General features: G+C 35.9%; 1 protein-coding gene across 7 annotated transcripts in view; it reads left to right on the top strand.

Annotated features, from left to right (window-relative positions):
- The window catches only part of Cyrib (CYFIP related Rac1 interactor B), a 126,813-nt gene that overhangs the window by 95,635 nt on the left and 16,528 nt on the right, over nucleotides 1–14,650 (top strand). For 2 of the 7 annotated variants that reach the window (XM_032916024.1, XM_032916017.1), the window contains 3 exons: nucleotides 3,709–3,791; nucleotides 4,701–4,783; nucleotides 11,385–11,506. In XM_032916024.1, the coding sequence (XP_032771915.1) occupies nucleotides 4,711–4,783; nucleotides 11,385–11,506 (195 nt within the window). In that variant the 5' untranslated portion in view covers nucleotides 3,709–3,791; nucleotides 4,701–4,710. The remainder of the gene's footprint in view (nucleotides 1–3,708; nucleotides 3,792–4,700; nucleotides 4,784–11,384; nucleotides 11,507–14,650) is intronic. The other 5 variants (XM_032916032.1, XM_032916039.1, XM_032916001.1 and 2 more) reach the window with 3 other exon arrangements.

The following is a 14,650-nucleotide window of genomic DNA, read 5'->3' as shown; positions in this document are numbered from 1 at the left end:
ATGAGTATAAACCTAGTCAAATACTTTGGAGGTTGAAATATGAGAATTGCCTTTTAAATTTTCTCAAGAATCGAGTTTCAGTGGCCTTGATGGGGAAAGCTTCACTGTAATGATAGATGTTAAGAGGCAGATAGGAATGGATTAGAAGATTGGGAGTTGAAAAAATGGGGAAGACTGATGGCAGACAGTATTATTTATACTTAACAGCTGAGTTGTAAAGAAGATTGGAAACATGGTGCTTTGTTGTAGTGGAGCAGACAGGAGGTTCTGAGCTATGCAGAGCCAGTGTTTGGAAGGAGACTTGGCTTAGGAATAGGTGCAAAGAGAGGACCTTGAGGTTACTAGTAAAGCAAGTGGACATGGACTTCTTTGCCTCATTTTAGAAGTTCTCACCTTAAAGCATAGCCGTACATGGAAAGAAGGACTAGAAAATTGAGCTAAGGACACTTAATCCAATATTAAGATTTGCGACATCACAAAGTGTATATATTCGGGTATTGGTGCTAGGTATGAATACTTATGTACATGGGGAGTCAGGGAGATAGTGAGTATTTTCCATTATCCCTCTCCTTAGTCTTCACAGTCTCTCACACGAATCATGGAAGCCCTGTTAGGTCAGCAAGCTCCTGGGGTCCACTGGCTCCATCCCTTCAATAATAGGCTATAGGCTGGGAACATCTGCATTTTGCATGTGAATGATGGACTAAGGTAATTTCTTGCATGGGAGAATGGTGGGAGGTCTGAGGAGAATTTTTTTTCATTTATGGAGTCACCCTTTGGGGTAGCTATTCAGAGCATGTTATGGTCATGTATTTGAAAGCTGCAGCTGTCAACCACGAGTACTTGTGCCTCCTGAGAAACACTTGTCACTCCTTGGAGACACCCTTAGCTGTCATTGAATATAGACATTGGGCAACAGTTGTCGTTTTCTCCCAGAGATAATTTTGCCCTAAGGGGACATTTGTGGGACATTTTTTGATTACCACATTGTGGTTTTATGGGCATGCTCAGTTTTACTGATTTCTAATGGGTTGAGGCCCAGAATGCTGTTAAATATGCCACTGTGTGAGGTAGCCCTCAGTAACAAAAGAATTACCTAGCCAGTGGTGCCAAGATTGAGCTATACCAGATAAGCAGTCATTTTCAAAGTAAGCATTTGGGGGGGGGGTAAAAGACAAGAAATCCTACATTATCTCACTGTGGAATGAGGAAGTCAAGACCAGGTATATTGCAGTGTTGAGGAGTGTAGGCCCACATTAAGGTGTGATCGCTGGAAACCAGCAGATTTGTAGAAGGAGACATGGGAAAACAAACTTAGCTAGCTCCAACGTTTTCCCTGAAGGTGGCATGGTGTACATATTGCTCCCTTCTTTCTCCCTCCTGTCCTATGATGGTGATGTGTCAGGAAGACTGCTCTGAAAATGCCGTCAGGTAACGTTCTTGACACAAATGGGCTAGAAATGGGCCTTATTCTACTTAGAGCTTTGAAATCTATTGATAAGTTGGAGGCCTTTGTATTAGTTACCTCCCTGATGCTGTGATAAACATTAAGGCCAAGGCAGCTTATGAGGGGTTCATTTGGGCTTGTGGTTCTAGAGGGTTAAGAGTTCATCATGGCAGGGGAAGCATGTTAGCACAAACTGGAGCAAGATGCTGACGGTTCACATCTTGGACTGAAAGTAAAAGGCAGAGAAAGCAAACTGGGAATGTTTTGTGGCTTTCAGACCTCACAGCCTACCCTCAGTGACATACTTTCTCTTGTAAGAGGATACCTCTTAAGCCTATCCAAACAGCACTGCCAACTGCAGAACATGTATTCAAATATCTAAACCTGCTGGGGACATTCTCATTCAAACTACCACTACTATTTTGTGTCAAAAAGGAATAGAGCCACTTTACTCCCCTTTGCTCTTCCTCCTGACCAGTTTGAGGTAATTTGGATTTGATGATTGAAGGAAAATGATTAACTTTTCTTTGGGTGTGAAATCTTGGTATAAGGCTATCTCAGTCTACATAGTTAATTCCTGGTAGCCAAGGTTATGGTGAACCTCATCTAATAATAGTTCACTGTAATTATCTTATACATTGTAAAAAGTGTAATTACAGTGAACTATTAGATGTTTTCTTCTAACTCACTGAATCCACTTTCATGAAACATTGTACAAAACAGAATGTTGAACATTCTATTGAACATGATGTTCAGTGTGATAAAAATAGTATAGGTTAAAAGGTAGAGCGAGGATATAGTTCTGTTGGTAAAATGCTTGCCTTTAAGGGTGAGTTTGACTCCCTACATTCACATAAAAGCTGGTTATAAAAGTGTGCACCTGTTATTTGTGCACTGAGGAAGAAGAGATATGTAGGTCCCTGGAGTTCAGTGACCAGCCAGCCTTGCTGAATCATAAGCTCTGGTTTCAGTGGGTTCCCTGTCTCAAACAAACAAACAACAAAAACCAGTTTGGAAAACTGTTAAGAGAAAATGCTTGACACTAATCTTCGGCCTCCACAAATACACACATATGTACATATGTATACACTACTAAAGAAAAGGAGGGGGTGATTTGGAAGGAATATTATTTGAAAGAAATAGAACCAATTTAGTACTTAGTATAGTTCAACATTTTATGCAAAATATTTTTGTTTTACTGACTTTGGTCTTTAATAAAAATCTGCAATAAACACTGTATACTTGTATCCTCCATGGGAAGCTGACAGGGACACAAGCCAGTGTTGAGAATAGACAGGAGTCAGGACAGGCACTAAAGTTCTAGTTCTGTTCAGGGTTTCAGAATGGGAGTAAGCAATAAGGTATCTTCTTTTCCATGGTGGAAATACTAGTTTCAATTTTTGTGTCATGTAAATATTGTCTGTGCAGTTTAGCAGAGGAAAAGGAATATTGTAGTTGGAGGGGAAGGGGGTTTTGAGCGGTTCTAACAGTATCTTTGTTTGAGGTCTCTGTTTATTCTAGCTTCTAGGTTTGATCCTGGTTTCAACACCACCTTTTTCCTTCACAGAGCCATGGCAAATCCTTGGGCAAGATGTAGGCTAGTGTTTTTTCATTGTTTTTTGTCTGCGAATTTACTAAGTTGGACAAGTAGCTGGTTTTGTATGTGGTGTTTGCTGGGCTAACTTTTCAGTCACATGACATGCATACAATTAAACACTCAATTAAGAGATGACAGTGACACTTAGAGGAGAAAAATATTGTGATTTGTATAGTACTTTTCTTAAATGGTCAATTTATTGATAACCTTCAGTCTGATAGTTAAAAGTGGTTTAAATATTGTCTTCTTTGTGTATCTAATAGGATTTGATTCAATTTGAAGGACAAAACCTTCATTAATTTAAAAATAATGGTCTGGATATTTACATATTTGAAAAACACTGCTATTAATTTAAGTTTAGAATATGTACCTCAGAAGTCTTTAAAAAGAACATTAGCTTAGCTTTTAATCAAGTGTAATTATTGGAACTTATATGTAAAAATATCTTTTCCCCATCTTGCTTATATAACTTTTAATATGTAAAACCAGGGGGACAGGAGCTATAAACTCAGCTGAGTGAACCTTTGTTGTTCCAAGTTACCAATGTGAGAACCATGTGAACCTGCACCTGTTGGCATCTCTGAGCAAACCAGCCTTGCTGAACCCCAGGCCTCTACCTCAGCCTTTTACTGGAACTAAATGATGTTGCCATTTTTATTTTTAGGTTTGCTGGCATGGGTAATCTCATTAAGGTGCTAACCAGGGACATAGACCACAATGCAGCACATTTTTTCTTGGACTTTGAAAGTAAGTCTCCTTAGCCCTTCACAGCTGGTGCATAATGGTAAAGGTGGAAGATTAATTATACTCACACCACAGTGAAGGCCAGCCAGAATATTTGTTAATTAAACATGGGGAATCAAACAAAGGTTGCATGATTTTTTTTCCCTTAATTGTAGGCAAACATCACCATCATATGTATAATTCTTTAGTTTCTCATTTGCTAAAATCATGTTGAGTCTGTAGCCAGTGGTGTCCTTTCATTAGTCCATGAAGCAACTAGCCTTATGATGAATATTCTAATAGTATGCTTTAGTGACTATGCCAAAGTCTGTTCACTCATCATCCTATAGTAATTTGCTTTAAGAAATGAAATCTGTGCTGCATATCTAAAATGAATTCTTTAAATAGCCTCCACAAATTTCACAAATCAGATTTGCTGAGAAATACCTGCTTTATTCATTGGCATAAAAGGAAGTAATTTTTACATTTTAAAATGAGATGTGAAGGTGAGCTTTGGCCAAACCTTAATATTTGGCTCTTAAATAAATTATTGTTTCAATGCTATACTTAGAAAGTTTCATGTGAATAATTCTTGATCAAAGTTTTTTTTTTCAGAATACTAGCACTATTGGAATACTTAAAGAATTTTTCATTATAAGGCCATTAATGAAACTTGTCTTGGGAGAATTTTGAGAAGAATTAGAGCAACAGTTGTACCATTATGTACAGGAAAAACCATATTTCACCTCTAGGTCCTACACATCAACACCTTGAGAACCCGGTTTGCTGTCTGCCAGAGCACAGTCTGGGTAACCTGAAGGATGAATTCATGGCCTAATGAACATTTTCCCTGTTACGATTTTTTCTTTAAGTCAATTTCAGATGTTCTTTTTATAAAGGGATATTTTCTCTTTCTCATTCTTGTCTTGACAGGTACCTTAACATGGGGAATCTTCTTAAAGTTTTGACATGCACAGACCTTGAGCAGGGGCCAAATTTTTTCCTTGATTTTGAAAGTGAGAAGATGATTTTATATCTATTTCTCCTTGCCTGCAGTAGACTGCGTTTGTCTTGCACTAATGAATGTTTCCACTTTGCCACCTTTTTAACTGCTTTGCATGACTGAGCTATGAATTGTTTGATTTAAAACTTCTGGTGCCTTCTAGAACTGAATCATCTTATAAAAAATTATAGTAATAAAGTATCTCTTTCAATTTCGAGTAGATTGTGTCTCTTAATTGGTAATTATTTTATTATTTAAGCCCTATAATAATGAAAACACTTATGAAAAAAATTAAGGAAAAAAACCTCCTACTTCTATATCTGCTAGTAAAAGCAGTATTTGAGGGAAAATTGTATTACAGTTGAGGGGAAAAAATGGACCAGGTTTCATTTTCCTTATGTGATATAAAGTATTTTTAACTTGGGTCAGTTCATGAAGGCTATTCAGAGCTCAGGAATTTGGGCATACTATTAAAAGGTAAGTGTGAACCTAAATTATGTAATTTTTACAGATAATTTAAGAAATTAAAATGATTTTGTACATTTCAGAAATTCATTTTATTCTGACTCTGAATAAAAAGAAAAATAATAGGTTCACAGACCTTTAAGTAATTTGCCTTGTATCTGTTCTGTGTTGCATGACTTATTGTACTGTGCTCTGCGAGTGGCAGGTAAGTGCCATTGAGCTCTGTGCATGCTCTGCTTTGGCTTTGGCTGTCAAGATTGCTTCAGCTTGTCTGATTGTTAAATTGAGAAAAATGATTTTAAATTGATGTTATAGTGTGAATGTTGCTATTTTAATGGATAATTAGAAAATTGTTAGGAAAGGGTGAAGAGATGTTTGTAAGTCGTGTGTTTTGTTATATATGAACAGATTTAAAAGTACTTAAAATTTCAGACTTTCTGATTTTGAAAAGCAAATATCTTGAAAAGAGAGTTGTTTGTTTTTCACGTTCAATTTAGTTTTTATATAGTTCATTCTATTTTATGACCCACCCATTTCCACAGTTTATCCTTTAAGCCAGGGTAATAATTGATGCATACGTATGTACATACATACATACATACATACACACACACACATATATGTACATACATACATATTTTCATTTTGTAGAATACTTTGTAGTCTCTGATATATTCCTACTTCTATTACATTTGTACAAAAATCTGTTACAGTTTGGGTACTGTGCATAGGCTAATAAAGACGGAAGGCCAAAATCAAGACCATTAAAATTGTTGGGATTTTAGGGAAAGTGCATCAGATGGACATTAGTTTTCTTGACCCTTCTCAACAATTGGACGGTGCTGTTCTAAGTGCATGTTCAGCATGGATTTTAATCAGCTTGAGGATGTTAAGCAGACTGCTGACTTAAAGAATGTTCTTCCAGATGAGGCAACTCACATTAAAGCTGTATTAGTTTATTTGCTCTGTTTGAAACGTGGTCCTCTATATTTTTCTGCTCTTCTGTCTTTTCTTTGTCCCAAATGTCTTACACTTGCAGAATCTTGGCTTTGATATAGTCAAGATCTTGTTCAAGACTTGGCACTTGATCTTTTTATAAAGCTAACATTCTGTTTTGTTAAAGTATGAACCATAATTTAAATGTAGAACTTGAGAAGATTACTAGATCTTGGGTTGCAGGGCTGGGGTGGGACATTTGTATCATTATCTTCACATTTTTAATACTTATTATAGTGGTAGGAAAAGGTTCAAATCACAACAACAAAAACAATAGTGTAAAACTGTGTATAAACCTTTAATAAAAGTAAACTTTGAAGGAGCGCTAATATTTAAAAAGAAGTGTGTTTTTTGCCTTCCTCTGTGCACACGTGTGTGGTGCTGGTATATATTGAAGAGGACATCAGCTCCTCCTGGAACTGAAGTTTACAGATAGCACTGAGCTGCCATGTGGATGCTGGGAATTGAATTGGGTCCTTTAGAAGAGCAGTTAGTGCTCTTAACCACCGAGTCAACTCTCCAGCACAAGTCATTTTAAATGATATTTGTTGCTTTTATCATCCAATATAGAACTTTGGCTTTGCTACTTGCTAATACCGTAAAAGAGGCCTTAGTGTACCAGGCTAGAGTTGGTTCCTCACTTAGAATTCAGGATGCTGAGGTACATTTTCTTTGGCTTCTGATATTTGTAGAATCTTAATTTTATCTTATACATTTTTAAACATATTTTTCCTCTTTTTAAAGAAATACCCAATTTTGAATTTGGGAACTTTACCATCAAGCTACTATAAAGACCATTAGATAACTCCTCTTTAACTGGTAACTACTATGTACCAGATCTGCCAAGCCTTTTTTGCTGTTTTAATACAGCCACATTATATGATTCAAGTAGTTAGAGCTATCCTATTTTTCTAGGTGTGGAATAATATTCAGGTCACCAAAGTAATTTAGATCTATTATTCCAGTCATCCTTATTGGTTGGACCCAGCTTCTCAAACTTTCAGAGTTGGACTACACAAACATAATTTTGTATATAATCTCTGAGGACACTGGAAAGAAACATGCACAGTGGTGTTAAGACAGATGCCATTCTGTATTTAGCTTTTGGGCATCAGAATATATCAAATTATATAATCCCATGCATTTTAAACATAATTTTGTGGTACTTAATAATTTATTATATAAATGAAAACTGTGTCAAAGTCATTATTTCCTTAACCCATACGCCCTTTACAGGTTTACACTTGAGTCCATGTACACTTAGAGCTCGCTTCTTGTATACCAAACAGTAGGCTAGATATGCAAAGGCTATTGTTTCACTGCTGCCATGGGAACCTTAGTCTGTCTAGTAGAATAGAGAGAAGTGAAGAATCAGAATCTCAATTACATATTCACATTTAGGGTATAGATCAGAAGGTAAGAGTTGAGTAAGATGAAGTTGAAATTGGGTATTGGAGGAGGTTGCAATAATTACAGCTCAGTGAGGAAGGTTACTGTGGAAGGAAGCAGCAGCTTGCACAGTGGTTTTAAGTTAGATACCATTCTGTGCTCAGCAAAACATATTCATTAAATACAGGAATTCCTCTTACGGTCTATTAAGATAATAAGTTCAGAATTGTTCCATACTATTTGGCAGCAGATATGCTAATGACAGCATATTTTTAAAATAACACATCAAAATGTCAGCACTGTATAGCTTCTAATCCTTAGAGTTACCTGATGTTAAGATTGTTAACTAATAGCTTATTCTAGGAAGTCTGTAGCAACTTTTATGTCACACAACACACAATACAATGCTGGTTCATAGAACAGAAGAAGGACTTGGTTTTGTGCCCCTTCTCAGCTTAGAAGATTAGTATTTGTTAAACTACTATATTTATGTATATTGTAACAAGTCAAAATAGAGATTTTTTTTATATGCACGAAATAGAATCTCCTTTTGCTGCTTGTCTAGAGTGCCTTTCCATTAAGTCATACATTTCTTCTTCTCAAATCTTTTGTGTTACCTGTTCTTCCCTCTTTAAAAAATAAAATTAGTACGCACTTTTAAGGCTAGTGTTATTTTTTTCCAGTTAATCTCTTGCATATTTTCAATATCTTTTGCCTTATTCTATGAAAAGTCTGCTAGGTACCGAGCTTATTTTAAGTACTGTGCCAGTGGGGTACAGTATGCATTTTGGTTCCTTACTTGATGGAACTTAGGTAGATAGGCTTTAAGTACTTAATGAGTAAATGATCATAAGGTTGGAGCTGAAAGCTCATATTATCATAATTGTAATTTTTATGTTGATCCCTTTTATTTCTCCTTTCATATTAAAAAAAAAACCCCTATCTCCTATTTTAGTGATTACTTTCAGTGATTCTTTGCTAGAATTTTCTAGGGAATTCTTTTACCTGGTAGGAAATTGGTATGATATGACTAAAATATTTAATTTTGCCTTCAAATAATAAGAGCAATTGGAACATGTCTCAGTTTCTATTTAATAAAACATACATTTAAGCCTGATGAGCAATGACTATGTCTTCCCTCAGTGGATACATTGTTTACATTCAAGTGATGTATCATTTTGTTAACAGGCTATGTAGTGTGTTTTCCTTGGAAAAGTAAAGCTATGAAAAATCAAAGTGACAAGTCTTGGTTGCATTATATAGAAAATGCCTTTAAAAAAAAAAAGAAATGCTTTATTTTATAGTCTTTTCTTCCTCCCTAGTATTTTACCCTTTGCATGACTTGCTTTCAGTAAAGCAGTGCTTACTTGTCTGCTCTGTCTGTCTGTCTTCATTTCTACAGCAGTCTTCAGCAGCTTTCAAAATTATAAGTGTGACTTTCCTGTGACAGTCTAAAAGGTGTTTGATCAGTGTGGTGCTGGGTGTTTTCCCTCTTTGGGAAACTTGAATCTTCTCCTTTATTTTAAATTTCTTGGTACTCATTAAACCATTACTAGTTATTAACTACTTACAAGGTCTATTTAAATCTCCTGGATAATGTTTCGTTTGTATGTAAACTCAGTGTCACATTTTTATGTCACTAGCCTAGTGACCACACCAAAAATATATATTTTAGCCTTCAAATGATACAGATGCCTTCGATATGTGATAGATAAAATACTGTCCTTTGTCATGAAATCCCATCTCATAACTTCAAACTATGTGTCTATTGATGTTGTGTCTGTAGTTCCACAATCCATATGAGAAAGAACTGAATTTTCATTTTTGCATGTACAAAGTATTTCTCTATGCTGCATCTGGTGTAAGTATAAAAGTGATGGGTGTGCTTTTTTTTTTTTTTTTAAGTGGTGTGCCTAATTATTGCTTTGAAAGTATGGTCTGGCTATATATGGAAACAGTACTGCTTTAAAATGACATCCTGATATTTATAAACCTACACATTTATCTATAATTCAGTATTTGCTCTTAATAGAATGTTTGTAACTTTGAACACCATCTTTTAATATATCTATTGGCTCCTCTTTTAATTGTTATATTTTTATTTTTAAAGAGTAATTAAGGGAACAAATATCTAAACACATTTTTAAGTTGGCTTTCCACACTCTTTTCTTACTGTTTCTGTAGTGCTGTCATATGTATGTTAAATTTAAACTTGGGTACTATAATTGTTCATTTTAATCGTGTTGTGTATTATTGACTAGTTGGCAGATAATAGGGGGAGCTGAATCATTATTTACTCCAAACATAAAATAAAGATAGAATTTAAGGTGTTTTTACATTTATTCTCATGTATGAAATAAAATTTTCTTTTTAAATTTTCTAAGTAAGGGGACCAATAGACATAAAGCCTAGCAGGCAGTTTTATATTAATTGATAAACAGCGAGTCTGCTGAGAAATACCTGAATTCATCTTTTAAATTTGGACTAGCTCTCTTTCTCCAAAAAATAACATGTTAGCATGGAGGGAATCCTGCCAGCATAGTCCTTCCTTAAGGCATTATTTTACATACTCAATATCTCACTTGTAGTATTGAGTATGCTCTAGTTAGACTTATGAAAACCTCTTTGCTTGAGCAGTCCACTCTTTTTGTCTCAAAATAGAAAGGAGTATATTAAAAAGAATTACCCTTAGAGGAAACATGTTATTAAAAATGAGATTTCTGTTACCTTTTGTCTGGTAGAGAGAAACCCAGATTTTGTCATCTTTTAACATATGTTTTCTAGTTAACATCACTAGTGGTAAAGATGCTTGTATGTTTGAACCCCTGATTATAATATTTATAATTGTGATTACTCCTTCGTTTTCTTGCTTCTCCATCTTAGATATGTAGAAAGTCAGTTTTTGCTTTATCATTTCAGAATTTCAGCAGTGGTCATGTAGCTTAAAGTTCCCCCACGTCAACAACCCACTCCTTCAGCTGCCCAGGAGTTCTCTAGTAGTTTTGTGGTTTGAACTCCTGCACAGGAACCTTGGCCCTCATATACACCAATAGAGAAGCTCAGCGATAATGCCATAGGCTTGATCTTAAGCATATTATCCTCTCGCATAACCTCATATGATCCCAGTTGATCAGACATTTTAAAGTGGCCCCTAGCAAACCTCAGTTGTTAACACTGAAATGAACAGTATAGATGACAAAGATGCTTTAATAGTTAGACTTCATTTCTATTGCATTAAAATAAAATAGCAACGCTTCATTTGTTTCTTTAGTGACGTGAGGCATGCAGTACAAGAATGTGATTATTAAGCATATCAAACACAATGGCTTTTTTGTAATCCCATCATTTAGACCGAGGCAGAAGATTTACAGGTTTAAGGGTAGCCTGGGGTACATAATATGTTATAGGCCAGTCTGTGCTGTGTAGTCAGACTATCTAAAAAACCAAAACTATAAGTACTACCAGTCTAAATTTTAATTAGAATTCTCAGGTTGGTTCAATATAACACCATAATTTTTAAATTAAACATTTTAAAAATGTAGACAGTATAAAAAATAAAAATAACATTTACTTTTCTCTTGCTTCTTTATAGTTTGTATCAATTTGAAATTAGTTTAAATGTGTCTTCTAAAAAGTATAAAATTTATATTGAATAAAGTCTAACTCATCCCTTGGAAATCGGGTTGTTAATTGCTTTTTTAGTTAATACATGTATTAAAATATTTATGCCACTGTAAATTTTCTTGTGCTTTCATGCTATTTAGATGCCCAGCCTACAGAGTCTGAGAAGGAAATATATAATCAGGTGAATGTAGTGTTAAAAGATGCAGAAGGCATCTTGGAGGACTTGCAGTCATACAGAGGAGCTGGCCACGAAATACGAGAGGTAAAGTTTGTAATTTATATAGGCACTTGTCAGTAAAGACCAATCGGCTACTTGTTACCTTTGCTTAATTTCTACTGTTTTCTTGACTTGTCCTGGGAAGTGTTATATTTCAAAGACCACTTGGCATTATTTCAAAAGTGGCTACAGTGCTACAAAGGGGAAGTGCTACCTTACCTACTCGTATGTGATTTAATAACATTTCTGTTTGTTATAGTCACACATGAAAATTGGGTTCTTTGGGAACTATTTATTTATGATTTCCTCTTGTGGAGAAAGAATATTACTTTTTGGCTTCCCTCTCCAGCACCCTTCCACCTCCCACTCTATTCTTCCAATTCCTAAGTTTCTAAGGGAGAATATAAAACCACCCAAGATGGTTCACCTCCAACCCCCTCCCCACCTGCCTCTTCTCTAATAGTCTTATGCTACAAGGAAGGTGTTAACTGAGATGTCTCTCTACCCTCTGTTCTCTTCTCTGAATTGGTCTCCCTTTTGTATTTCTATTTTTTCAGAAACTGAAACTCCCCTGCTTCTTTCCAGGACCAACTCTCCCTTTATTCTCAAGTTCCAGCCTAGAACTTTAACTCTTTAACGATTCTCTTAATTACACCTTTATTTGCTTTTCTCCCCTCTGGATGTATTTACTCTACTCCATACAGTGTTCAAACTCTCTTGCCTCTAGACTTGAATTTCTCATCACATAGGACAATGCCTATGTTTTGTTCCTGCCCTTGCTTCTGTATTCTCAGTATCAAGTAGTACAGAGGTCATCAAAGACCAGTCTTTTGGACTCCCAATTGATTGTCCTCTGACATCTGGAGTAGTAGCACCTCAAAGTAAAATGCAGAAAGAGGATGCTGTGGTTACTTGCTAGCTCTTTAGTGTTTAGGGAGGAGGGACACTGAAATGACTCACAGTCTTTTCCTGTTTGTGACCAACCTGTCTTGCAGCACGATCTCACCTTTTCTTTGGTGTGGAGTGCCCTTTCTTTTTCCTTTACAGGTCAGTAACCTATTTCCCGTTCTCTTTGTTCCTAGTACTTTACACATTTGCCTTTTATGGAGCTCAGGAACCTCAAAACATAATGACTTGGTGTTTATGTCTATACCACTCACCTGTTAGCTCTAGTGTCAAATCCCAGGTACTTATATATTCAGTGCCTAGCAAGGTGTAAGCTTTTGAGGAAATAAATACTGGAGCTGTGGACGAAACTTACTGCTATCCTTCTAAATCTTAACATTTTTGTGAATGAAAGACTGTGACTATTCTATGAAATCAGATACTGAAAACATTTAAATATAATTTGAAAACTCAGACATAGAAGGAAAACAAAATAGCTTCACTAACTACTCCGTAAATTGTTCTTTTCTTATAAGTCACAAGGATTCACATATTATTTTAAAATGAGTTTGATATTATCTTAATGTTGATTAAATATAGATAAAATCTTATCATGTCACAGTTACCCCCCCCCCCAGTTACTTCTTACAGTAAATGAAGAAAAAATAAATCTCATTCACTACAAAGACACTTGTTTTGTATTTTTCTCCCTATAGGGAGAACTCTGAAGATTGAAAAAAGTTTAGTAATTTTCCATCAGAAGGGATGCTCTGTTTGTGTGGGGAAGGCTTGTTCCCTAGTCTCATGTACACTTCATTGACTTCTTGCTTAGATGGAGTTAATTTCTGAAAGAGAGTATGATATAGTAGGGAAGTTTATGTAGGTCATTTCAGAAAGGCTGCATGAGGCTATGATGCCAGAAACTCTGAATACCATGGCCAAAGATGGGAGTTCTCCACAACATGTCCTAGGTAGGCAGCAGAGATGATTTCCCAGGGCTATAGCTACATATAATTCACATTATCCGTAATTTTGGTGTGGAAAAAGTAAACAAATGCTTTAAATGTGTGTGTGTGTGTGTGTGTGTGTGTGTGTGTGTGTGTGTGTGTGTGTGTGTGTGTGTGTGTGTGTGTGTGTGTGTTTAAAGACTTGTGTAGGGAAAAAAACATAACCATAGAACAGTTAACATAAAAGTATGAGGGGGAAGATATAAAGCCGTGTAAGAGACTGACCTTTTCAGGCTTTGAGACTTAATGTAACCTCCTGTGCCATCACTATCTATGTGGTGAAGGACTTAAGGACAAAGAAGTTATGTGTGGTGACTCATACCTAAAATCTGAGCACTTGTGAGGCTAAGGCAAGAGAGTGCCCTCAGCTTTCAGGCCAGCCTGGGCTACTGAGTAAGACCTTATCTTCAATTAAAGCAAATAACAAAAGGAAATTAAAGACAGGAGTATGTAAGTAAAATAGTAATAAAATATGTGATCTGGAAAACTAGGAGCATATTACCTGTAGGTTGGACAGCTGTAAGCAGTGTTGGGGCAGTTGAAGTTTTAAGAAATGTGTGTATTGGGGCTGGGGATTTAGCTCAGCGGTAGAGCGCTTACCTAGGAAGCGCAAAGCCCTGGGTTCGGTCCCCAGCTCCGAAAAAAAGAACCAAAAAAAAAAAAAAAGAAATGTGTGTATGCATAGGTGTAATTAGGTTTCTGAGTAGTAGGAAAGCAGTTCACATGAAAGGACAGTGCTGAGTACATGCTGGGTTGCAAAGAACTGCTAACTATTTGAACTGTAATTGGTGGCCTATGAAAAACAGACAACAGAAAATTTTTGTTTTGTGACAAGAACAGCCTATTAAGTCAGTGGAAATTGACACTGTAAAATGCTTATCAAGAGGTCTTTTCATAATAGAGGTTACTGTATCAAAAAACAAAACCTAAAATTATTTGTACTTTTAAATGAGGTACTTGTATCTGTATGTTCCAAAAAAGAAAAAAATGTAAATAATGGCTCCTTAACTCACCATAATAAAATGGAAACAACTAGCAACATCTCTGTGGTAATAAAATTATAAAACTCCATATAAACAGTGTAGCATTGTACTGACAAACTGCTTCCTGGTAGCTTGTTAAGGATATGGACTTGAATATGCATTAAATAACATTTATAAAATGTGACTTTAAAATGGAATAAATATGATGAGAGATAGCTCAGCAATTAGGAGGCCTGGGTTGTGGGTTGATTCCCAGCACACACATGGTGGTTCATATCCATTTGTAACTCTAGTTCTACAAGGTCCAACACCTC

Source organism: Rattus rattus, chromosome 1 (assembly GCF_011064425.1).
Source record: "Rattus rattus isolate New Zealand chromosome 1, Rrattus_CSIRO_v1, whole genome shotgun sequence".
Taxonomy (NCBI): Eukaryota; Metazoa; Chordata; class Mammalia; order Rodentia; family Muridae; genus Rattus; species Rattus rattus.
The sequence above is the reverse complement of the archived record's forward strand: the minus strand, read 5'-3'. Positions and strand labels throughout refer to the sequence as shown.